This window comes from Didymosphaeria variabile (genome assembly GCF_027946475.1).
Source record: "Didymosphaeria variabile strain IMI 356815 chromosome Unknown scaffold_6, whole genome shotgun sequence".
NCBI classification, from domain to species: Eukaryota; Fungi; Ascomycota; class Dothideomycetes; order Pleosporales; family Didymosphaeriaceae; genus Didymosphaeria; species Didymosphaeria variabile.
Window position 1 is genome coordinate 1,086,006 of NW_026611625.1, and position 22,619 is coordinate 1,108,624.

Below are 22,619 nucleotides of genomic sequence, written 5' to 3' on the forward strand. Positions count from 1 at the left end.
TCAAAAGGCCGGAATCTGTGTGTGCACGCGAGTACAACGCCGCTCACTTTCTCGCACCGGGATCACATCATCGGAAGTACGGTGCCGCGGGTGTGCATTGTCACTGAAGTGCTCCACGAAGCGCGAGCGGCGCTCAGGAGACTCGCGTTGGGACTGAGTAAGGGCAGGATGGGGATGCGTGTTCTGTGTCGCACGGGGTCCGCTATCGTTGAGCGGACTCACCATATAGTGGCGTGTAGCCTCGATAGGTTCAGCATGCACACGATCAGCTTCTTCTCGTCGGGAGATATGTGAAAGGCCACCAGGGACGTGGGCTGCGTGCGAGTGCTCGGACATATTGTGATGTGGACAGCTCTTTCTTGTTACGAAGTGTAGCTTTTATGAATGTCAAAGCAGGTATGGAAAGACACTAAAGACATATGTAACTGAATATATACAAGCTGGAGTGAATCAATCCGCAGCATTGTGAAGGGAAACAAAAGAAGGCGAATGAGCAATGGCTTTATCGATCGATGATAAACAATGTCTTGAAAGGACCACATCTAATGTCTTAGGCCCTGAAGATGTACACGTACCTATGTCATGAGACCAATACTACTGACAGACTGTTAAAAGTGCACGTGACTCAATGGACGAAGAATCGTGGATTTGTAGCATGACTGATATCTGAGAATTCCATGGATCCGGCAAACTTGAACGATTAATCTTTATGTGAGATAGGGTCAAGAGCGGACTACATTCGCCTGATGCCAACAAGACCGAGACGATACTCAACAGTTTCAGTCTCCGGCAGACAACTGGGCTGTAACTGATGGCTATTAAGTGTCACTGAGCGCTCACGAACTGAATTCTGGCGACGCAGCACAGGCTGGCCGAATGCTGAAGCTGCACGTACAACGTTTGCACTTCGGTTGAGAAGTATGGCTACGTTACGCCTATCGATACTAGTTGGCGTGATTCTTTGGTGTACCCCTGGCACTCGTGCTTCCGGAAGAAAGAGCTCGTCAGGACGAATGTACGCCTTTGTCGGTAAGTTTGCTGCGCTGACATTGCAAGCCGTCGTGTCAGTGGTACTACTGGCGAACAAGACTTCCTTCTCACCTACATTGTCCTCTGACGGATTCTTGCGATCCTTTTCATGTGGCGTGATCGGGGAACCCAAAGGAGAAACGTCATTGTGATCGTAGTAGCCAAGGTACGGACGTGGTTCTTCAGCAGCGCAACGTGGGGGGCTCACGGACCAGTTGCGCTGTGGTTGTAAGGTAGGAACAGCCTTAGCTCGACCACGAAGTAGATTTGGGTCAGTCCCACCGCTCGATGTTCGATCGAATCGGTTTTGGCGATTATGAACTGGAGATGAAGCTTGAATAGAGACAGCGTTGTTACCAGTACGTTTGTTTGTGTCGTTAGTCGTCATGGTTGCGCTGTATGCTTTTTCTTTACTTTGATAAGGGAACTAGCAAGGGAAGAGTATATAACCAGCTGGTAGTGGTTTGCGTAAGCGTTTGTGATGCGATATCGCTGTACACTGCCAACGACTTTGTAACTTCACGTTGCACTCATGATTTATACTACAGTCTATCGCAATCTGTCTCTGAATGTGAGACACGCAATGTTTGTCCACTATGTTCTACCTAGCCACGCCAAAGGCCGCGCAAAAGGCAATCATACTGGGTATCATCCATATACTTGCGAATGAAGCAATCATCTATCGAGACAATAGTTGCATATCTGCCCGTATGAGGATGCACATAAAGTTCAACAAAAAAAGATACACACCAGCCGTGCAGGCGCCAACCGACCGGACATTCGCCGAAATTTTACGTCAAGGGTCATGTTATATTTAGCTTCACTATACGCAGTACCGCAGTACCGATAAGGCGTGAAACACGAAGTCTTGGGAAGATACTCTTCCACGAAGTTAAGAGACATGAACAATCTACACGTCTAGACGGTCCATAGCAATTATCTGATATCCACTATGATTGCAATGATATTCCAAAGCCAGAAACTTGAGCTGATTAGCCCACGCTAGCAATATCATCTCTCTCTATCGCTCTACGTGGCAGATTTTCCACCCTCCCGATGTCGTCACCGCTCGTCGCTAAGCACAGCTCTTTGTCTTCCTCCGAGCTCGTACAACTGCAGCCACGTGCCTGTGACATTCCCGACAACGTATCCGCGCATTCGGCCTCGTATACTCCGGGTAAGGCAGCCCTGAGAACATGTCCCGCGGGTGCTCTACTGTAAGCGATGTCGACGACACAAGCTCCCGGAAACGTGCTCGCCTCACGCTTATACCCCAGAGTGACGACGAAGCGATCAACAACCCTTTGTTTTCGGCACATGTGAAGACCCTGCGCGAGGCAGCACAGACACGAAAGAAACAGACGGCATCGACGGATTGGGAAATCGGTACTAAGCGAATGCATGCTTCCGATGGTGCATGGTGCGGAGGACACGACTCACAGAAGAGCGTATCAATGTTCATAGAGGCAAGATAGAGTGATAGTGAATAGTGAATAGTGAATAGGTTATTATGCATTATGTAGTGGACCTGTCCAGCAACGTCTATAGTTATGAAAAATGAATGTAGGTCTATCGCTTCAACGCTCCAAATGCAAATGCGCGCTCAAAATACAATGCTGTCCCAGAGAGCCTCCAACTCCATATCCTATGCATCCCACCTGTCGTCTAAAAACTGAACAGACCACTCCTCCTCTTGCCAAGCGGGTACACAATGAGCGCGGCGAGGAACAGCCCAACAGTGATGCCAATCGCAATCTGAACGACGCTGAATCCCACGTTAAGAGCCACGCTGTTCAGGCTCCCACTCGAATCGTACGCAGTAACAGTAGTTGCGTTGCCAGTCGTGTTTCGTACAATCTGGTCAGCAGAGTTGATACCGGAAACCAGCGAGCCTTGAACTGACAGACCCGAGGGCACTTGTACGAAGATGGCGGGTAACATGGTGGCCGCAGCCAGTCCGTATCCAATTTTGCGCATCCGCGGTACGAAATCGGTCATGGAACTGGATCGAGAGTGCGAGCGTAACTTGTGACTTTCTTCCCTGTGATGTGCGCCGTGTCGGCTTCGCATCCAGCGCTTTCGAAGGCGAGAATACCGCGGACGCAGTCTGTTCTCCCAGAAATCGATGCTCCAGTTCTCCACATGGCGGCCGAATCGTGCCTGTAGATTGGCTGCTATACCGATTGCCAGTGCTCCAAGCGTGTTGCTGATCTGAGCGTTGCTCTTGAAGTATGACGACGAGTGGAAGTTCACAACATAGCCAATGAGAGAAATGACCACCATCATAGGCATCTGCTTCAGCTTCGCCTGGTTGATGACCATGAGACAAAGTGAAAAGGCAATGACGAACAAGTAGTACCAATGACTCGACATTGGGTCGCGGCACTGCGTCTGGGAGGTTGCGTCTTTGTACATGAGCCCAAACAAAACAGTACCGATAGTGATACCGAACCCTAGGAAGAGCGAGTAGATGATGGCATAGACCATACGCACCGAACCAGCGACGAGGTGCTTGCTTTGAAGCTCGAGCGACGCAGATAGCACAGTGAAGCCGGGAAGGATCAATGCGATCGAAGATTGTGACATAGCGCTGAAACAGAACATCGGGTGGCCGTTACTTCCAGGTATTGAGCCAAGAGCTCGCGCAATAAAACTTGTGACGACTGCAGCTCCAATTTCGAAAACGTTGCTGACCAGCTCGTTTCCAGGGGTGACAATTAATTGCAGCCAACCAATGAGGCACCCGAGAAGGAAACAGAAGGGCAAATCGATGGGCCGAGCCTGGAAAGCAAAGGGCCCCACAGTCGCAGACGCCAATCCGTAGACAGGCACACGGATCCAGGCGTTGAACTTTGCTTTGCGGCTGATGATGGCGTCTAGTCGTGGCATGGCTTCTTCAACTCCCATACGATCATGTACAACGTCCTTGTAGATCTCGTGTACGTCGCGGAGCTTGCCCAAATCAACACCTTGAGCGGTGCGGACGAGCTTGACTTCGCTAGTATGAACGGAACTGTCATCAAATGCCATGATCATGCACCCTGGCATGTACAAGAACTGGGCTTCGATTTCCAGCACGCGAGCTGACATGTTCATATATTCTTCGAGACGATGAGTAGGTGCACCGTACATCATCAATGCCTTGCAAAGCTTGCGCAGATAATTTTGACGAGCCAGGGTACCCGCCAAGTGGATTTTGATCTTGTATTCCTCCTCCTTGCGCGCCTTACGCTTGGCCTTGGTCGTTATTGAGTTATCAGACCCTTGTCGCTTGCCCATTCCAGGGCGCAGCTTCTTGACTTGAGATTCCATCTCATGGCTCATATCTCTCTGTCCGGGTGTAGCAAGCATTGAGGAAGATTCGATCAGGCGGGAAATTGATGAAACAGAGTGGTTAGAATGGTTGTGACTTCGTAGCCAAGGCTTGCCGAATCGAGGCGTGGAGGTGCCGGAGACTGGAGGCGACGAAGACGGTGAATGGGCAGCGGTAGATGCTCCGCTCAGAGAACCGGAGCTGGGATTTCGTCCGTGACCTGTTGCTTTGTTACGAGGCAAATTCACGTCAGACTGAGCTGCGTTAGAGGCTCTGAGTAACGTTCCCAGGACTCCCGTTCGAAATTTCGTAGGGCGTGGTACATGCTCATCTTCAATCTCCAGTTCATGGGTAGGTGTAACCGTGCCGTCGACGACGAGTCCCTCATGGTGGTAGAGATCTACGGGGTCGACGGGCTGAGCCCTCCGTAGTGTGTGTTGCCTAAACAGCTGTCGGGCATGCCTCACATGCTCAGGCTCAGGCTCGTCATCTTCAGCGTCAGTGGTAGCACCAGATTCGAACCCAGAGTGGGGGACGTGGAGGGTATTGTCTTCAATGTGATGTGATGCAAGCGGTTCGTCTGAGTTCCGCCTCGATAAAGGCGCGGAGTAGGTCCCAACGCTCTTCGATAGCTTCGTGGCACGTTTCTGGGCCGCAATACCTGATCTTTTCTTCTCCTCGTCGAACTCTTCCAGTTCCTGGCCGAGATGGAACTGTGGAGGCGTTCTTGGGGCCTTCCGGATTGCAGGCCGTGGTTTCTGAACGTTGTCGAGTGGCTCATCGTACAACGGTGCAAGCGCCTCACGGACAGACTCTGCCAATTCTTGGTGAGATACATCAGCCCTTTGCAGGGTTCGCAGGGGTGTGTTGTGCCCTCCAGATGGGCTATCTTCGTTAGGTGGAGAGGGTGGGGAAGGGCTCGTCTCTTGGGTAAAGCCGACTCGCTTCTTGCCACCAGGGGTAGACATTGAGTCCTCGGCGTAAGGATGTGAAGAGGGAAAGGAGTGCTCATCGTGGGCATCCATCCTGATATTCCCCCTAAGGAGACGGATCAACTAGGCACGGACGCTAAGAGTTTGGCCCAAAGGACCCGTTGGGTTGATGTCACGGTTCTGTGCAGACGCACGTGGTGACAACGAGCGTATCTGACGGAGAGGCTAGACCGGGCGCAAGAATGCGCTTGACGATAGATACACAGTACTGCCGACGCCGCTATGCGCGGAAGCGGAAGGCAGCGGGTCCCTCGCCAATGATAAGGAAACAGAAGCACGAGGGCGGTCGATTGCCTGTCGTGAGAGTGTGGGTAGTGATATCGTGAGATTCCGAAGGTTTCAATGGTGTTTATTCGGTCGCGGATAAGCGGAACCGTACCACAGCAGTTGGGTGAAGAAGTAGCGGATGGGATGCAGGATTCGCAACGGACGCAGAGGTGTGGCGGAAAGCTAGCAAAATTGGTTGCTGTAGGTGAGGACGCTTAGCTATGACGAGAGTCGGTTGAAAAGTTGTTCAGAACATCTACGAGGATAAGGCTAATGCAGGCAGGGAAGATGCGGGATCGCTCAGAGAACGACGACGCCTCTCTAGACCCTTGTGGCGGCTTAGGGTCCAATTTTTTCCTTGCCGGATATAATTGTCAAAGCGGCCAGAAGCGTTCGGCGCGAACAAAGAGCTCGGTGGGCCAGGAGAAGCGCGCCGACGCCGAAACCAAGGAACAGCCGACCATGGATCATCTTGGTGCACGCTGCACGGCTACGGGAGTGGCTGTTAGCTGCCGGCGCGCTGTTATTCTGGGAAACATGGTGTTTTGGTTCCGCGGCCTCCGTGTGACGGCACCGGCTCGCTGCCCACGATAAGGACACAGGTGAAGCAGGCGGACCTGCGGCGTGGAAGTCATCATGGCGAGCTTACCCTTCGCGGTAATCCGATGGAAAGGTGGTGTCTGGGCCGCGACATTTGCTGCTGCATCAGGTAGGGAGGACTGGCGATTTGCGTGCTTGGGTCGCGCTGGAAAAGTGGAACGTCTATTGCTAGGATGCGAGCGAGCGACGGTTTGAGAATGCACGAGAGCAATCAGTGGGTATATATGGGTCCGCAAAGCCGCACTGCGCGTCCAATAATCGCCTTGTCCCGCGCACGACGTGGGATCTCCGTGATAGCAGCGTGGTGGAGCAGTCGCTTGCGTGGTCGAGAACTTCTCCTGAAACTCATGACCTGTGCTGAGGCCGGCTGCCAGTCATTGCGAAGAGCAGCTGCGGGACCGGCAGCGCTTCGTCGGGCTGCGAGGCCAGCAGTGTTGCGCTCGCCGTCAGGAGAGTCGAGGAGGGAGCGGCCGAGAGCAGGCAAGACGCAGAAAAGCTGGAAAGCTTGGCAAGACGCGCTAAGAGCCGCACTCCCTTCGGATGGCAGCGTCGACTTGCCACCCCAACACGCTGCACGCTCCCTTTTCACATGTGCTGCGATGCAAGGGCGTGAGCTCCATGGTGTTGCGCCGTTCAGTAGCCTGTCTCAACACTTCGGAGCCTCATCCCCTCTCCTACACGTTACGCGCGTTGCTGCACCAACCACAGTCTGCACACGAACCCTCAGTCTCCAGCTGATCATCGCCACCAGGCACCATGGAATGGACCAAGTCGACGCCTCCTGCACGCTCGGCCTAGAGCGGAAAGTGGAGCTGCCCACGCATCGCATTCCTGAGCAGACGTCACAGGATCCACTGTGGTGCGCACAGCTCGCGAAGGTGAAGCTGTCGTCACTGTCTGTCTCCAGAGAGCCTCCAGCTTGGCCCAGGTGGCTGCGTTGCTCTCCGTCCTCGTTCTCCTCCTCGCCAAGATGACTAAGCAGGGCTACAAGGATCACGTGATAGCACGCGGGCATCCTTGGCACTCGTCTCCAAAGCCGGTGTATGTGGGGCACGCGTTTACCCCACGATCGATGAGGGGAAGACGGCCCATGGAGTACCTCGCACATCGCCCGGCGGGCGACAGTCGGGCGTACCTTTGCCCCACCTCGTGATGGACGTTCGTCTCGTCCTTAAAGATGGCGATAGTGATCAACAGACTGACGTGACAGCACTAATCGCCCCATACAGATACCGCAGCTATGCCCAAGATCAATCACGTACGCATCACTGTCCTCGACATGGACAGCACCATGGCTGACAGTTCCAGGTCGTTATTGCAGGCTGTGGTCCTTCGGGGCTACTCCTGGGAACGATGCTCGCCCGCAACCTGGCCATCAAGGTTACTATTCTCGACGCGAACACTGAGATCGACAAGAACCCGCGCGCCGCCCACTATGCGCCATCCGCTATGTTCGACTTCAAGCGCGCCGGCATACTCGACGAGGTGCGGGAGAAGGGCCTTTCGCCCAGGGGCGTATGCTGGCGACTGGACGACACCACCTTCCTTGCGGGTCTGGCTCGCGAGCCCGAAGATAGCGAGTACGCCATGCGCGTGCTTCCTCTGGATCAACTTGGCCCGCTCATTGTGAGGCACTTCGAGAGCTATCCCAATACCGAGATACTATGGGGACACAAAGTGGTTGGCGTCAAGCAGGACGAGAATGGCGCAACCGCCATTGTGGAAACTGCGGATGGCGAGAAAAAGGACATCACTGGGGACTATCTCGTAGGTGCAGACGGTGCATCAAGTGGTGTACGGACTGCTTTGTTCGGAAAGGAGTATCCCGGCGAAACCCTCCCACAGCAGATTGTGGCTACGAACGTAGGTAACCCGATCATGCATTGTTTCAAACAGAGCTGACAAGCCAGGTCTACCTACCATTTGACGAGAAGTTTGGTTACTGGGACTCCAACTTCATCGTGCATCCAACCGACTGGTACATGGCTGCCAAGATCACCCACGATGGCATATGGCGAGTGACATACGGCGACGACGCCAACCTTTCGCGCGACGAACTTGTAAAGCGTCAGCCATTGCGTTACGAGAAGATCCTACCGGGCCATCCAAAACCTCACGAATACAAGCTAGTCAGCATGAGTCCGTATAAGCTGCAGCAGAGATGCGCGCCAAGCTTCAGAGTCGGCAAGATACTACTGGTAGCAGATGCGGCTCACTTGTGCAACCCATTGTAAGCATCCTCGCCATCTCTCCACACGCTACTTGAGCTAAAAAGCAACAGTGGTGGCCTCGGTTTGACCGGAGGTTTCGCCGATGTCGGCTCTCTTTTCGACTGTTTTACTGGCATCCACCAAGACGAACTCGACGAGTCGATCCTCGACAAATACAGCGAGATCCGTATCAAGATCTGGCGGGAGATGATTGATCCCATGTCACGTGCGAATTTCCACCGTCTGTGGGACCCCGCATGCGAGAAGGAGAAGGAGGAGTTCTTCAAATTCTGTGAGCGTGCGGACCAAGACCCTGTGTGGGGCAAGTCAGTCGCTGAAGCTGTTCACGCGGTGCGGCACGATTTCACGCAATACTTCAAGAGCAAGCAGAAGGCGCCCATCGATGCGAGCGCCGCGAATGGCGCACCCGCTGTAGAGGCCGCAGCATGACCTGCACATGCCAGGAAACCTTGATACCATCAATGTACATATTTCAAACTTGGTGCCATTAACATTGCCCCACCATGTGTGTCCATGAATCACTGTGTATGCCTAACAACAGCATACCCCACATTTGGAGTAGAATGCCTACTAGTCAAACCGTGCCGTTCCAACACTAGTTCTCTACACTATACACACTTCGCATATACGACGCATGTCGTGGTAAACGGAGTGCTGAATACTGGACTGCCTTTTTGTTGGTGCTACACAAGACCGTCCCTTTGAAGTATCTCACTGTATCTTTTGCCGTTCAGTTGTTGCGACTACCATTATGCCTCCCACGCTTTCATTCGTGACCACAGCCCTCCTAGCATTCTCGCTCCTGCTCCTCGCACGACTATGGAGCAACTTCCAATGGCGCAGGAAATACAAGCTCCCGCCGGGTCCAAAGGGCATCCCCTTCTTCGGCAACATGTTCCAGATGCCGCCCTACCACCAAGGACCCTGGGCCCAGCAAATGGCCCAGAAGTACGGTGAAATGTACATCCCCCGCTCCCTCCTTCACTCACCCGCAAATTGTAACAGTCTCAAACCCGTAGGTTCACCCTCCACATCGCAAGTAACACCTGGGTCTTTCTCAACTCCACCCGCGTCGTGTCCGACCTGCTGGACAAGCGCTCCGCAATCTACTCGTCTCGGCCTCGATTCCCCTACACATCGACACTGATGTCGGGTGATTGCCGGATGGTGCTGCAGCCCTACGGCCCGCAGTGGCGCGCCATCCGCAAGATCATGCACAGCATCCTCAACGCGAAAAACGCGGACACCTTTGCGCCGTTTCAGGATGTAGAGAGCAAGCAGCTAGTCTTTGACGTGCTGAGGCAGCCGGTGAGTAACCCCTTGGGCACAAAGAAGATGTGTCTCGGTTGCAGCAGAAGCAGCTCCTGGCGCTAGGCTGGGTTTTTTTCACGGGGCCATTGTATACGTGCCTGACTTATACTAACTCTGCACTCGTGCTGTAGGACATGTGGTGGAAGGCGAACCAGACATTTGCCAACAGCGTGATCATGAGCGTTGTCTTTGGGAAGCGGATTACTGGATCGGAACCAAGACAGCAGGAGGGGAAGAGCAACGTGGATAAGCTATTCGACACGAGCCAGGAGTTCATCGCATCAATGCAACCTGGAGCAAACCTGGTCGATGCATTCTACTTCCTTGATCGGTTGCCGAAGCCGTTGAAGTGGTGGACGCGGAAGGGTGAAGAAGCGTTCCAAAGACTGCTTCAAGTGTATGGTACTGAGGTGGGGGATTTGGAGGAGAGAATAGGTAAGGGCACCTGTCCACCGTGCTTTGCAAGCAAGTTTCTGGAGGATCCCGAAAGTGGGAAGCTGGGCGAAACCCAACGGCTGTTTGCGCTGGGAAGTCTAATGGAGGCGGGGAGTGACACGAGTCGGATGACATTGAGTCAGATTGTTGCTGCCGCCGCGACAGACAAGCGATGGGTGAAAGAGGCGCAGGCCGAGTTGGATCAAGTCTGCGGTGATGCGTCACGGCTGCCTGAGTTCAGTGATCGTGGCAAGCTGCCGTATCTGAGCGCGGTCGCGAAAGAAGGATTCCGGTGGAGACCTTTTGCCGAGATAGGTATGTGCCCCAGTGAAATCGTTGAGGCGAATCCATGGTTGCGATGCACCTAAGTGCCCTAGGACGACCTGAATGTGTAAACCTTGAAGGTGGCTGATCTTGATCCTAGGTATGTTCCATACGCTCATCAAAGACGACGTCTACGAGGGTTATCACTTTCCTGCCGGTACAGTGTTTACATGGAACGCATGGCACATTGCACTGGACCCAGACGAATATCCCGACCCACTGCGATTTTGGCCTGAGAGGTGGCTTAATCCAAAGATCCAGGCTGTCGACCCAAGTAAAGTCCAAGATCCGCTAGCTGGCCATTGGGGTTTCGGTGCGGGAAGAAGAGTGTGTACTGGATATCATGTAGGCGACTCAAACGTGTACGTTTCCCATTTCCCTTGTTCGACTGCGACATTCCTGGCTGCCCCTGCATATTCAAAATGGCTTCTTTTTCAATGTCTTGTTTTTGGTTCATGCTCAAAGGTTGGTATATTCGAAATGGACACTGACTAGTGCTGCTTGATTAGTTGGATCGCGGCGGCAAGGCTGCTCTACTGCTTCGATTTTGAGCAAGTCGCAGGGAAGGAGATCGATACACTGAACATGAACGTGGCGGAGCATCGCTGGGCCCCATTCGAGGTCCAGATCACGGCGCGGAGCGAAGCGCATAGGAGGCTAATCGAGCGGTGTGGTGGGGAAGCTGTGGGGGTTTCCTATTGATTTATCGATACGAGTTCGTGAGGCGTCGATTTCTGTGTCATTGGGTGAATTGCTTTTTCGAGGAGCGTGAAGTGCGCCTGGCATCCTTCGATGTTCGTCCTGCGTGGCTCTGGGACTAGTTTGATGATGCAAGACTTCGCGATAATTGTTTCTTCGCATCTGAGACCCGAGTGCCCCGCGGCAAAGGAATGCGCATCATGATCGTCCGCAGGGTACCGTGGGAGACACGGTGAGGCTGCGATGGTGGCGTGGGCCGAGGTTCGAGCAAGTAGCTTGGACATGCGGCGCGGTCCCCATGTTGCTTCGAGGCACGATCAATATTCCCCGACGAGATCGCCATCGTCATTCCTCATCTGCTGTACCACCGTCATCAAATCCGATCACCTGGAAAGTTCGGCTCGCCCGTGCAGTTGTCACGTTCAGACTGGTCGACACTGAGACTGACATGCGCCCTTGGCCGTTTGCGTGCCAGTCCCAAGGCACCGGAGACTGAGGGCTTATGTACTTATGCATCTCCCTCCTAATACGGCCTCTTAAGCGAGCTGCGAGCACTACACACGCTTAAGCTCGGTACCCCCTTTGTTTTGTCTGCGTCCAACTTGGTCGCCGGCACTCCGGACCGCCCGTGGCTCGGAAGCTACTTCTCATGTATGCCTAGGATGATGTAAGTCACGCGACGGATTCGATAGTGCCCTCGGCCGTGGGCGCGGTCCGCAATCGCAGTTCGCCGAAGTACACAGATTGAGGATGGCGTTCGCTGGATCACAACTGTCGTTTCTCCCGCCGGCGTCTATGTTTAGCGGACGCCTTTCAGCCTCGTTTCCTCTTTTGGTATGACAGCCCCGATCTGGGTAGTAAGATGACAGCGCAAGACACCACTCAGATGACGGGGAACTTCAAATGCGGATAGTTGCTGCGATTTGAAGCTTAGCAGCGTAGACTGGTAGCTACAGCCTACGGGCCAACATCGCGGGATCTTCAGCTTCCGAGACAACAAAGGGGGGCGACCATAAGATGTAGCAATTCAGTATGGTGTTGTAATCGTCAGAGACGGTCCACGCTGACCATGCCTTCCAAAAACCATGTCCAAATCAGGACCATCCGGGGCTACCATAGGACAGGGTCTGCATAATGCAGCTGAGATGGATCTATGTTCGCCGACCATTCTGAAATCGTGGCTTCAGAGGACTGCGGTTTTGCAGAGTATCCACTCTCTCAGGAGTATGATGGTATAAAACAACCTGCGATGAACTTCGTGGCGGCTCACATGTTGAGAACTCTATCAACGGCTTCTTAGGAACTCAGCCTCTAACGAGAGTCCTTATCAGCCCAATCGCTGCTCTTCTGCCTACCTATATCTTTCACTGTTCACGCCCACGTCGCACTCAACCGTTTGTGAGCCCTGACGTCACCCCTGTTTCTGTGGGCAGTCGGAACAGTTGAACACACGGGCATCAGTGCATGACAGTTACTTTCTTACGCTGCTTCCACCTATACGTCATCCTATTACCCTCTTACATTACCCTCACCTAAATATGTTCCCGATATTGGCGATCACAGTACTTGCTTTGGCTATCGCATATGGGGCGCTATGTGCCGCTCTACACGCCACACAGAGTGAAACAGAGCCTCAACTATTACCAACAGCAATACCTTTCCTGGATTCCGCCATTGGGATTGCAAGACATAAAGTTGACTACCTCGTCAGCTTGCGGTACGTCTCAGCCCTTCCAATATTCCCCACGAGTAGGCCGCTCATCTTGCAACAGAAGACGGTATGGACTGCCAATCTACACCTTACGGATGCCCTTCCAGAAGATCTACGTCATCAACGCGCCGCAGCTGATCCAAGCGGTACAGAACAAGACGAATCTTACCACGTTTGTACCGACGCTGCTCGACTTCGGTATGCTCTTCAGTGGGTTGAAAACGAGGTCTAAGCAGACTCTCACAAAAGCATTTGGCGTTCACGGTAACGGCTTCACTAAGAGCGTGCACAAGTACCTGGCCTCTGGATCAGACTTACAGGCCGCTACGCGCACGGCGGTAGAAAAGCTCACTGCGAGCACTCGCAACATCCCCGCCACCCAAGATCAAGTGGGGCTTTACGAGACGTTGCGACACCAGCTCTGCCTGGCGCTCACAGGTGCTATCTATGGAGCCGAGAATCCCTACGATGACCCTGCTGTCGAGACGAGTTGGCTGTATGTATCACCCCTCGTTCTTTGATGTTCCTCATAACAGAGATAAAAAATTGATAGCATCGCAGAGATTTCGTACCCGGCATCAGCCATCTTCTATACAGCCCCTTCCCGTCCCTCACAGCGCGCAAATCTCTCAAAGCACGCGCCCGCGTCATCAAAGCGTTCCAGAATTACTTCGAGACTGGTGGCCATACGCAAGCCTTCGCGATGATCCCTGAGATGTTCAATACCCACCTAAACCACGGTCTGTCAACAGCGGAAGCAGCCAAGCTAGAGATGGCTACATCACTCGCTATGCTCAGTAGCGGTGCAATATGTGCGTTCTGGCTCATGTTCCACATCATCTCCGACCCCGATGCTCTCCGCGAATGTCGCCGAGAGCTCCTTAACCTCGTTGTCAATGAGGTTGTTACTTCGACCGGCAAGGCAAAGGTACTGGATCTAAGCAGCGTGAAGACACAATGTCCCATTTTGATGGCAATGTGGCATGAGACACTGCGGTACCACAGCACGGTCATCAACATCAAGAAAGTACAACACGACACTACACTCGCATCTCGATACTACCTCAAGAAGGGCGCGATCGTGATGATCCCAGGTACTGCAATACATCACGATACCGACACATGGGGTTCAAGTGCTTCAACCTTCGACCATACGCGCTTCTTCACTGCTGAGGGTCGCATGAAGTTATCCAACACTACCGCATTCCGACCTTTCGGCGCTGGTACAACTATGTGTCCAGGAAGGCACTTTTCTACGAGCGCGATACTGTCACTAGTAGCGATGATCCTGCTACAGTTCGATATCGAGCCTGTCGAGGGTCAGTGGCAGATGCCTACAAAGAAGAATGCAGACATGTGGAACGCGATGCCTAAGCCAGACCACGACGTGCCGGTGAGGGTATGCCAAAGATGCGAAAATAATCTATCTGGAACAGAATGGAAATTTGTATGGGGAGCTACAGCCGAAGAGAATGAATAGCTCGTCGGGTTGTGTGCTTTCGTTCTGTACTGGTTGGCTGCATGGATATGCGCTAGTCCCTATTGTCGATACTGGGTTGTGACTCCTCATTGTCTTTGGATGCGGGACTGTATATAGCGCATCTAGGCTCCGAGGCTAAATAGGGCTTACCTGCGGCTGTAGATGTTATACATTTAGGTTTGGGAGTCATAGCTTGGTAGCTCCCGTCGTGTCTGATATGGCAATGCAATGGGCTCCGCGAGAAAGGTCTCATCCGCGTCGAGACGACACCATGTACTGTTGGATGTATTTTCAGCTGAATTTGATCTTTCAATTGAAGTCTTTCTTCTCAAGATGACTTACCTTCGGTTTTGGTCTAGTCTTTCCTAGCTCGGCTTAGTCTCGCCCCACTAGTGAAATTCACAACGTGTCGGTATTCAAGCGAGCCAGCTATGACCATTAACACAACCATCGCTGCCTTGCTGACCTTAGCCAATTCTAGAGAGGAGCAATAAGAGTCAGCAATGATCAGGCGGTGAGGTTATCAGTGCAGAGCCGGCCACTCAACAAACCTCCTCATAGAGACCTATTCTTTCGACTACTCTCTTACTCGCCGATCCGCAACACAATGCTTTCGAAACGGGCTCTTGTGTGGCTTGCCGCCACCTCAGCAGTAAAAGGCGAAGACAGAATTGAGCAAGAAAATGCACCTTCGTTGGAGCCAGTGTGCGATAATATGGTATTTAGCCCGCCAAGTCTTGGTGCCGGTGTCACGATAAGCTCCATCAAAGCAGATATCCAGCGCAACTACACTTCGTTTGGGGGCATGCATGGGATACCGGATATAGAGGGTCTGAACTTTTGTCAGGTCAAGGTACATCTCAATCACAAGGGAAGCGACGATGACGTCTTGGTCGAAGTATGGCTTCCGTTGAATCGCGACGATTGGAATGGTCGCTTTCAAGCTACGGGAGGAGGAGGTATGTCGACTGGCATGCTTGGAAGAGCACTTGGGCCTGCTGTTCGTGGGGGTTACGCAGCTTCCTCTACAGATGGCGGTCACCCTGTTCAAAGAACCGACGACACAACATGGGTTTTGAAGGAGGACGGCACTATCGACTGGAATCTATTGACTGACTTTGCGACTCGCAGTCTTGTTGAGTCGGTCGTTTTGGGGAAAATCATTACCGAACAGTTCTATCAGGAGAAGCCAAAATACTCATACTGGAACGGGTGTTCTCAAGGCGGGAGGCAAGGCTACGTGCTGGCGCAACAGTACCCTCACATACTAGATGGCATCCTTGCAAATGCTCCTGCGATCAGTCTGACTCACCTCGCAATGGCAGAATTCTGGCCTCAACTAGTCATGAAAGAAGAAGGCTTGTGGATGTCGAGCTGCGAGTTCAATTACTTCCGTCAGAAAGCGATGGAGAGCTGTGACATGATTGACGGTGTCAGCGATGGAATAATATCTGAGCCAGACTTGTGCGACTTTGACTCGCTTCACCTAATCGGTCAAGTCTTCTATTGCGAAGATGGGCCAGTAGAAGTTTCGCGAGCCATGGCAAACATCGTGCGACGAATCGAGCAAGGACCCCGAACACCAGTCAAAACATCTCTTTGGCACGGCCTTACGCATGGTACCAGTTTCGATCGCCTTGCGGGAATCACCACCTCTACGGACGGAATGCGGACGCCCATACCATTCCCAATATCCACGGGTTTCATCCGCAGCTTTCTTTTGAAAGATGATTCCTTTAACGTCACTAGGCTTAACTATGCTGACTATATGGCGTTATGGGTTCAAGGAAACGCAGAGTTCGGGTGGCTGCTCGACGCTGACAAGCCAGACCTTACGAGCTTGCAGACTTCAGGAACGAAGCTCCTCAGCTGGCATGGGGTCAACGATCCACTCATCCCGTATCAGTCTACTGTGGAGTATCGAAAACGGGTAGAAATTCTTATGGGCGGGGCGAATGAAGTCGACAACTTCTACCGTCTCTTCTTGGCGCCAGGTGTGGAGCATTGCGCGAAAGGTAATGGACCTGTTCCTAAGGACCCGCTTTCTGCGCTGGTAGAATGGGTCGAGGATGGACTCGCACCCGAAACACTGGAAGCGGAAACTACAACATATGAGGGAGATCGTGTGACGCGGGAGCTTTGTGCTTGGCCTGGAAACGCCCAGTATATGGGGATAGGTGACCCGAAGAGAGCCTCTAGCTGGAGTTGTCAAGGAGGTACTGAACGACCTGAGGAAGGCTTGGCTAAAGATGGGGATAGTGACCAGTCCGGTCGAGCAGGTCAAATACTGGACGGGTTGAAGGACAGACTTGAGGGTCTTGGACTGGGTCTTACGATTGGTTAAAACTAGCGCACTACGGCGTTCTGACGATGCGATACACCACCGGATTCTTGTTTCCAGATGAAGAGGCGGAGCAGAATATCAGCCGCCATCTATTCGCCTCACGAGCCGAGATCTGGAAGCCAAGACATTACCCGAACCTAAACGACAAAATGCCAAAAAGATTTCTCCGAGCACCAATGACAATCTGCTAGTATAGTGTACATTGCGGATGAATTGCCGTACACGGATACACAAGCTTGCACGTGTGGAAATGCTTTCGCGGGGAAGCTCCCAGATCTCTTTCTGCCGGACCTTGCACGAAAAAGACTTAGAAGATTTATCCAATATCACGCTCAATCATATCACAGCATCAACTTTTCTCGTCATTGCAAATCAATATGCCAGCTCATCTACGGCAATTATTGCTGCCAATAGTGCACTCCAAACCTGGCTTAGGATATCTGTGCCCACATTGATGTAGACCTTCAAATATCTAGCAGCAGTGCCTTTACAAGTTCTTTGAGAGTCGAAGACAAGCTCCGCGTCTCCTACTCACAATGCGCTTTCTCCCACTCGTCTTTACCGGCTCGTCCATTCTCAGCCCTGTGCTTGCTCAGACTACAGACCAACCTGACCCACCAGCGCCTACCCCTACCGGTATCGATGTCTTTGCGAATGTGACTTTGTACCAACCCGATGACTCGACCCAAGTAACAGTACCGCGCACCCAAAGTCTCCCGAACAACACTGTTCTCGCGGCGTGGAACGACCCATCATCGAACGGCTCGATTGCTATATATCGCTCGATAAACAGCGGATATTCGTGGTACTCGTTCGGGACCGCAACGTCAGACTCTGGGAAGAAGTTGCTGCAGCCACACTTGCTGTACATCAACGGAACATATGCAGAAGATACAGGAACCACTCTACTCGCGGTCAATGCGGTGGACGACTACACGACGACTATCGAATTGTATACCTCCGGTGATCAGGGCGAAAGCTGGGAGCTCGCCAGTGAGATTGCAAATGGTGGGCCGTTGAGCAATGCCTCTGTAGCTGTGACAAATCCTTACCTTGTATACAAGTAAGCATCGCGCAGTATTTTCCAGAGCACGCAATGTGTTGTTTACATGTTTTCTGACTGTTCCTTACAGCGGTGACGCTATCACTGTATTCTACTCTGGTAACGGCGACAACACATATGCCCAAAAGATCGTCCAGCAAACTACTACCGAGAACTACGATAGCTGGGACAACGCGGTCGACGTTGTAGCATCAAAATTCCGGACTGATCGGCCCGCTGCTCCTAGTATCGCTAAGGTGCGACTCCTTTCCCCCACCTTCTCCCTGCATACTGACCCCAGCTAGATCGCGAACAACCAGTATATTATCGCCTTCCAATACGGCTCACTCGACCCCAAGACCAACACAGCAACCTACCCGATTTACTACAAAATCACACCCAACCCACAAAAGGCCGCAAGCGACCGCACGCGCGAAGTCCGCGTCGATACTGGCCTTGTGCCCAACGGCGTGCCGTCGGTGACCTGGACCCCACTAGGAGGGGCAAATGGAACGATCGTGCTGAGTGATTCCAGATCGAAGTCCGTGTTCGTCAACCAAGCGTTGGGTGAGGGAGAATGGCGGGAGTTGAAGACCACAGCTGGGCGGGCTTATGGGCGAGAGGTTACCGTTCGTAAGTGATCACATCGAGCGTCATGAGAAGCGAGTTAAGCTGACAGAGTATAGCTCCAAACGACCAGACAAAACTCAGGTTTGCGGGCGGGGCGGAATGGACGGGATCGGGCCCAACCCAGATTCTGATTACGGTGATGGACCTTCAAAAGGCGTTGGGGGCGTGAGAAAAACCAATGCCTGTAAATTTGACCAGTAATGTTATTCTGCCCCATGTGCTGCACCTGTAAGCTTTTTCTTGTACAGACAAGAGGCTTACACCGTGTAGTACGGGAGGCAAATATGCATCACGTGCAGGGTTTGAACGGAGATGGAGGGTTCAGCGTTCCCAACTTCCCTCACTAATCTGTCGTTACGTTCTTACCGTCACTGCTGCGCCTCACGTTCAACTCCTTCCCAGAGTGGCCATTATGCAATTGGCGCAGCCAGGATCATACAGTCGCTAGTAAATGATGTTTATGCGATTAGTACACACCATCTGGTATGGCATGCAAGAACGCGCAGTCAGTCCGGAGTCCGCCTTGGATCGTCGGCGCCGAAGAGTCGCATCTATGTGAAAAAGGTAGCCCATCGGAAGACCCCCACTGATATTTCAACGTTCTTCGGATTTTTCGTGAGACTCCTAGACGATCGGTGGAGTTGGGGGTGGAATGGCGACGTGTCGGTGACCGAAGGGGCGGGGTTTGCCGGAAGGTCATTGCAGAACCATCGATGAAAGATTCGGTTGCGTATACCATTTCATGGAAAATTCAAGAACATGCCGTCCACTATCGCGACCTGCTTAATTCAGGATAACCGCGCAAGTTATCGTCCTGAGTTGTGCGGTGTTTGGAGAGGCTAATGTTCTACAATGGCGAGGGTCTCTTATCTTCCAGAACGAGCCCGAAAACAATATCGAGGCCACTCGACCAAGCGTTTTTGTGTGCAGAAGTGTAGTCCTAGTGGTCACATCTGCAGCGCAGGGTCGGTGAAGTCTGACGTGCAGGCGTCTTCCTCGTCTACCACGTGCTCACCACAGAATCCTTCAACCCTGTTTCTTCTTCCTACTAACCGCCGCTATTGCATCAAAGGATGGAGGTCGCGAAATGGAATCGATCTGATACCTAGGGATCCTTGGCGTTCTGCACCAGTCGTGTTTCATTTCACCCCCGCCTGGTTCTCGACGTCATGCCCAGCGAAAGACAAGTGTTCACAGCTCGCGAGACACCAGATGGAACGGCTTTGGAATCTCGAGACCTGTGTAGGGGCAGTTTCGGCTGCATTGGCAATGGAAGTGAGGTAAGCAGCGTGTATTCTGGGGATGACTAGGCCTCGGTGTGAGCTTATGGCGTCTACATACACGAGGCCTCAAAATACCAGAGAGCGGATCGGTGCGGCAGCAGCCGGCGGCGCAGTCAAGAGATGAACGAAGGGACGCGCATCATTATAGCGCACTGTACTGAGTCTTGTTCCATTACGTGCACTTTCTTGGGCGTTCGTTCCACACGGACGGAGGAGGACTGGCCGCGGAAGGACTCGCGCGTTCTTTATCGCACGGGTCTGCCCATCATTCCACATGGTACAGCAGCGACCCCATACTTCAGTTCGGGCCTGTCTGCACAGTCCGAATGACTCCATGGCGGGAGGGCCTACCTGCGCCCCAGTACCGGAACACCCTGGTCCTCGCCTGCGTGTCAGCGCGCCTCAGCCCTAAATTTGACGCTGACCTGTGGCCAATCCGTGACATGTCGAAAAAACGAACCAGTGAGCTGAGCGAACCCACCGACACAGCAGACGCACGACTTATTATGGGAGACAGGCGGTGCCAAGCGCGCCGCGGTAATGTACAAGCCAGATACCGTCTTCGCCGTTGCGTCCGCACAGCCCAGTTGCATGCCGAAAGGGTGTGTTGGGTCAGCCTTGGACGATAATTATGCTCCTGCGCGGAAAATGAGAGCGATGTACACCCGAGATGGCTGCGGCATGACTTCCGTTCCGCGCACACTCGAGCTTTGATATGACGAGGCCCGTTGCAGCGTCTCCGACGTTGGAAGTTCGATCTTCCTCTTCCTCCCGCGGGCCCCCACACCACCTCACTCCACCTGGTCCAACATCCTACGTCGACTATAGCACAACTTGCTTCAACTCGGTATCGTCACTCGGGTCACTCGATATGCCGTCTTCCGATTTGGCTGAACTTCCTTGAAGCCCGCACTCCTCTTTCCTTTGTTTGTTTCCTTCTTCCTTCTTCCTTTTTCGCTTGGGTTGGGGCTGGGTCGGTGGGTGGGCGTTCCTCTTTCATCCACCATCATGAATATACCTCGAGTATCACTACAACAACGAGCAACCAACACAACCACGGCAGACAGGAGCAACATCATCACCATCGTGACATGGGCGACCTTGGTTCTATCGGTCCTCGTCTTCCTCGCGCGACAATGCATCAAATTCGCAATGGGACGCAAGAAGGCGGGCATCGATGACCTCTTCATTCTTACTGCTACAGTACGTCGGTGTCTCAACAATGAGTGTGGGCTCGCTAACAGCTCACAGGTCTTTGCCGTTGGCCTTTCTGTCACCGTCCTCATTCTTGCATCCGACGGTCTCGGTGTTTCCGGCGTACTTACTCTCAGGCGAGCGGATGCGATTCAGAAAGGATACTACGCATCAAACTTCCTCTACATATTGACCATCGGCTTCGCAAAGCTTTCTCTTATCTCCTTCTTCTACAGTGTCCATCATCAGCGAGCACAGCGAAGGGCTGTTTTGGCCATCGGCTTCTTCATACTTGCGTGGACACTTGCCTCCCTCGCTGCCATTGCATTCCAATGCGGTCTTCCTAAACCCTGGGAGATCTTCACGTTGCACTGCTACAATACCGTAAGTCGAACAATGCTCGAGTGATCTACTCCTTTGCATAATCGCTAACGTTTCACATAGGGAGTTTTCTGGATTGTCTATTGCATTATAGATATGACCAGCGACGTCGCTATTGTCATGCTATCCATCAACCTAGTAGCTTATCTCAAGGTCAAACTTTCGAGAAAGGTCGCAATCGTCGCTTGCTTTGCTCCGCGTATCCTCGTCATTAGCGCTGCACTTGCTCGCCTTGTATTCATTTATCCGATATCGCCACACAACAACCCGGCCTTCCATCTATGGGTACCACTAATCATCACACAAGTTCAAGCTTGCATGAGCATAGCGACAGCTTGTATACCGTATGTACGCGCCTTCTTCGAAACGGCTGAATCCGGCATACGCAGGCTATCGACAGCGAGAAGCAAACATGCCACAGTCGATGAGGAGTCATATGGCTGCTGCGGCCCTTATCGAGGCTATAAAAAAGCACATGGTCACTCGACAGAGTCAACTGCCCTCTGGAATTCAGCGCACGGCAGAACACTCGATGCCTCACCACGGATCCCCAGCCCAGCGCCCCTCAGTCCCTTGACACCACCGCGGTTCAACACTCCACCAAACACATCTGCCAGTGACTCTCGGACACCTAGCGAAAGAGGTTTACGACTTCTGATTCCCGAACGAAACGAGTCACACCATGGAAAAGACCTCACTTCCCCACAGACTGCGAGTTCACATGCTCTGTCGCCCGCATGTCCATCTCCGCATCCGTTGCTATCGTCCATAGCCCTTGCTCCCGTGCGCTCATCGCTCTTGCCCTCAGCCGATCAGGCAACATCAGAATCAGCCGTCGAACATGGAAGTAGCGCTGCTCCATCTCCAAGTCGTCCACAACCTCCCCGGCGGTTTTCGCTCTTTCCCTCGCAGCAACAACAATACTCACCCATCCCGCAACAACGTGCACGTCCATCACTGACAATACCATCGCCGACTTTTGAACGCTCACGTACGGATGGCTCATCACCCATGCGCCACGCGCCAGCCAGTCGAATACCTGAAACTCGAATGTCGTCAACAAACGTGCCTCTGCACGATCCAGCTACGCCGCGCTTGATGTTCGATCCGCGACCCTCTTCCAGCATAGAGAGAGTTGCTTACGATGATCCACTCCGGACGGGACCCATCGCTATGACTACATCGGCAGCAGTTGCAGCACCGATCCCCGCAGCCGTCCCTGCAGGGACTGATACCATAGGTTCAATCCCATCATACTACGTTAGGACGCCATCGACAGCACACAATTCAACCATGTCATCTCCGCAATCAGTCCCCTCATACTACGTAAGAACGCCACCGATGGCGCAACCT

At 52.9% G+C, this 22,619-nt stretch overlaps 7 protein-coding genes across 7 annotated transcripts; 6 read left to right on the forward strand and 1 right to left on the reverse strand.

Moving 5' to 3' along the window:
- Nucleotides 1–2,694: 2,694 nt before the first annotated feature.
- N0V89_008289 (uncharacterized protein) lies at nucleotides 2,695–5,367 on the reverse strand (the record flags this gene model as incomplete). The annotated part of the gene is made up of 1 exon (XM_056217046.1): nucleotides 2,695–5,367. One exon carries the CDS (start codon nucleotides 5,365–5,367, stop codon nucleotides 2,695–2,697), a length of 2,673 nt encoding a protein of 890 aa, XP_056068602.1.
- Nucleotides 5,368–7,441: 2,074 nt separating this feature from the next.
- Nucleotides 7,442–8,861, forward strand: N0V89_008290 (uncharacterized protein; the record flags this gene model as incomplete). The annotated part of the gene is made up of 4 exons (XM_056217047.1): nucleotides 7,442–7,459; nucleotides 7,510–8,064; nucleotides 8,112–8,431; nucleotides 8,483–8,861. 4 exons carry the CDS (start codon nucleotides 7,442–7,444, stop codon nucleotides 8,859–8,861), a joined length of 1,272 nt encoding a protein of 423 aa, XP_056068603.1.
- Nucleotides 8,862–9,183: 322 nt separating this feature from the next.
- On the forward strand, nucleotides 9,184–11,323 carry N0V89_008291 (uncharacterized protein; the record flags this gene model as incomplete). Its single annotated transcript, XM_056217048.1, has 5 exons — nucleotides 9,184–9,380; nucleotides 9,452–9,740; nucleotides 9,875–10,493; nucleotides 10,603–10,829; nucleotides 11,267–11,323. The coding sequence occupies 5 exons, from the start codon at nucleotides 9,184–9,186 to the stop codon at nucleotides 11,321–11,323; spliced, it is 1,389 nt and encodes a 462-aa protein (XP_056068604.1).
- A 1,684-nt stretch (nucleotides 11,324–13,007) lies between these two features.
- Nucleotides 13,008–14,392, forward strand: N0V89_008292 (uncharacterized protein; the record flags this gene model as incomplete). The annotated part of the gene is made up of 2 exons (XM_056217049.1): nucleotides 13,008–13,408; nucleotides 13,474–14,392. The coding sequence occupies 2 exons, from the start codon at nucleotides 13,008–13,010 to the stop codon at nucleotides 14,390–14,392; spliced, it is 1,320 nt and encodes a 439-aa protein (XP_056068605.1).
- A 607-nt stretch (nucleotides 14,393–14,999) lies between these two features.
- On the forward strand, nucleotides 15,000–16,736 carry N0V89_008293 (uncharacterized protein; the record flags this gene model as incomplete). The annotated part of the gene is made up of 1 exon (XM_056217050.1): nucleotides 15,000–16,736. One exon carries the CDS (start codon nucleotides 15,000–15,002, stop codon nucleotides 16,734–16,736), a length of 1,737 nt encoding a protein of 578 aa, XP_056068606.1.
- Nucleotides 16,737–17,272: 536 nt separating this feature from the next.
- On the forward strand, nucleotides 17,273–18,419 carry N0V89_008294 (uncharacterized protein; the record flags this gene model as incomplete). The annotated part of the gene is made up of 3 exons (XM_056217051.1): nucleotides 17,273–17,799; nucleotides 17,870–18,035; nucleotides 18,084–18,419. The coding sequence occupies 3 exons, from the start codon at nucleotides 17,273–17,275 to the stop codon at nucleotides 18,417–18,419; spliced, it is 1,029 nt and encodes a 342-aa protein (XP_056068607.1).
- Nucleotides 18,420–20,843: 2,424 nt separating this feature from the next.
- Nucleotides 20,844–21,293, forward strand: N0V89_008295 (uncharacterized protein; the record flags this gene model as incomplete). The annotated part of the gene is made up of 2 exons (XM_056217052.1): nucleotides 20,844–20,894; nucleotides 20,943–21,293. 2 exons carry the CDS (start codon nucleotides 20,844–20,846, stop codon nucleotides 21,291–21,293), a joined length of 402 nt encoding a protein of 133 aa, XP_056068608.1.
- Nucleotides 21,294–22,619: the final 1,326 nt, after the last annotated feature.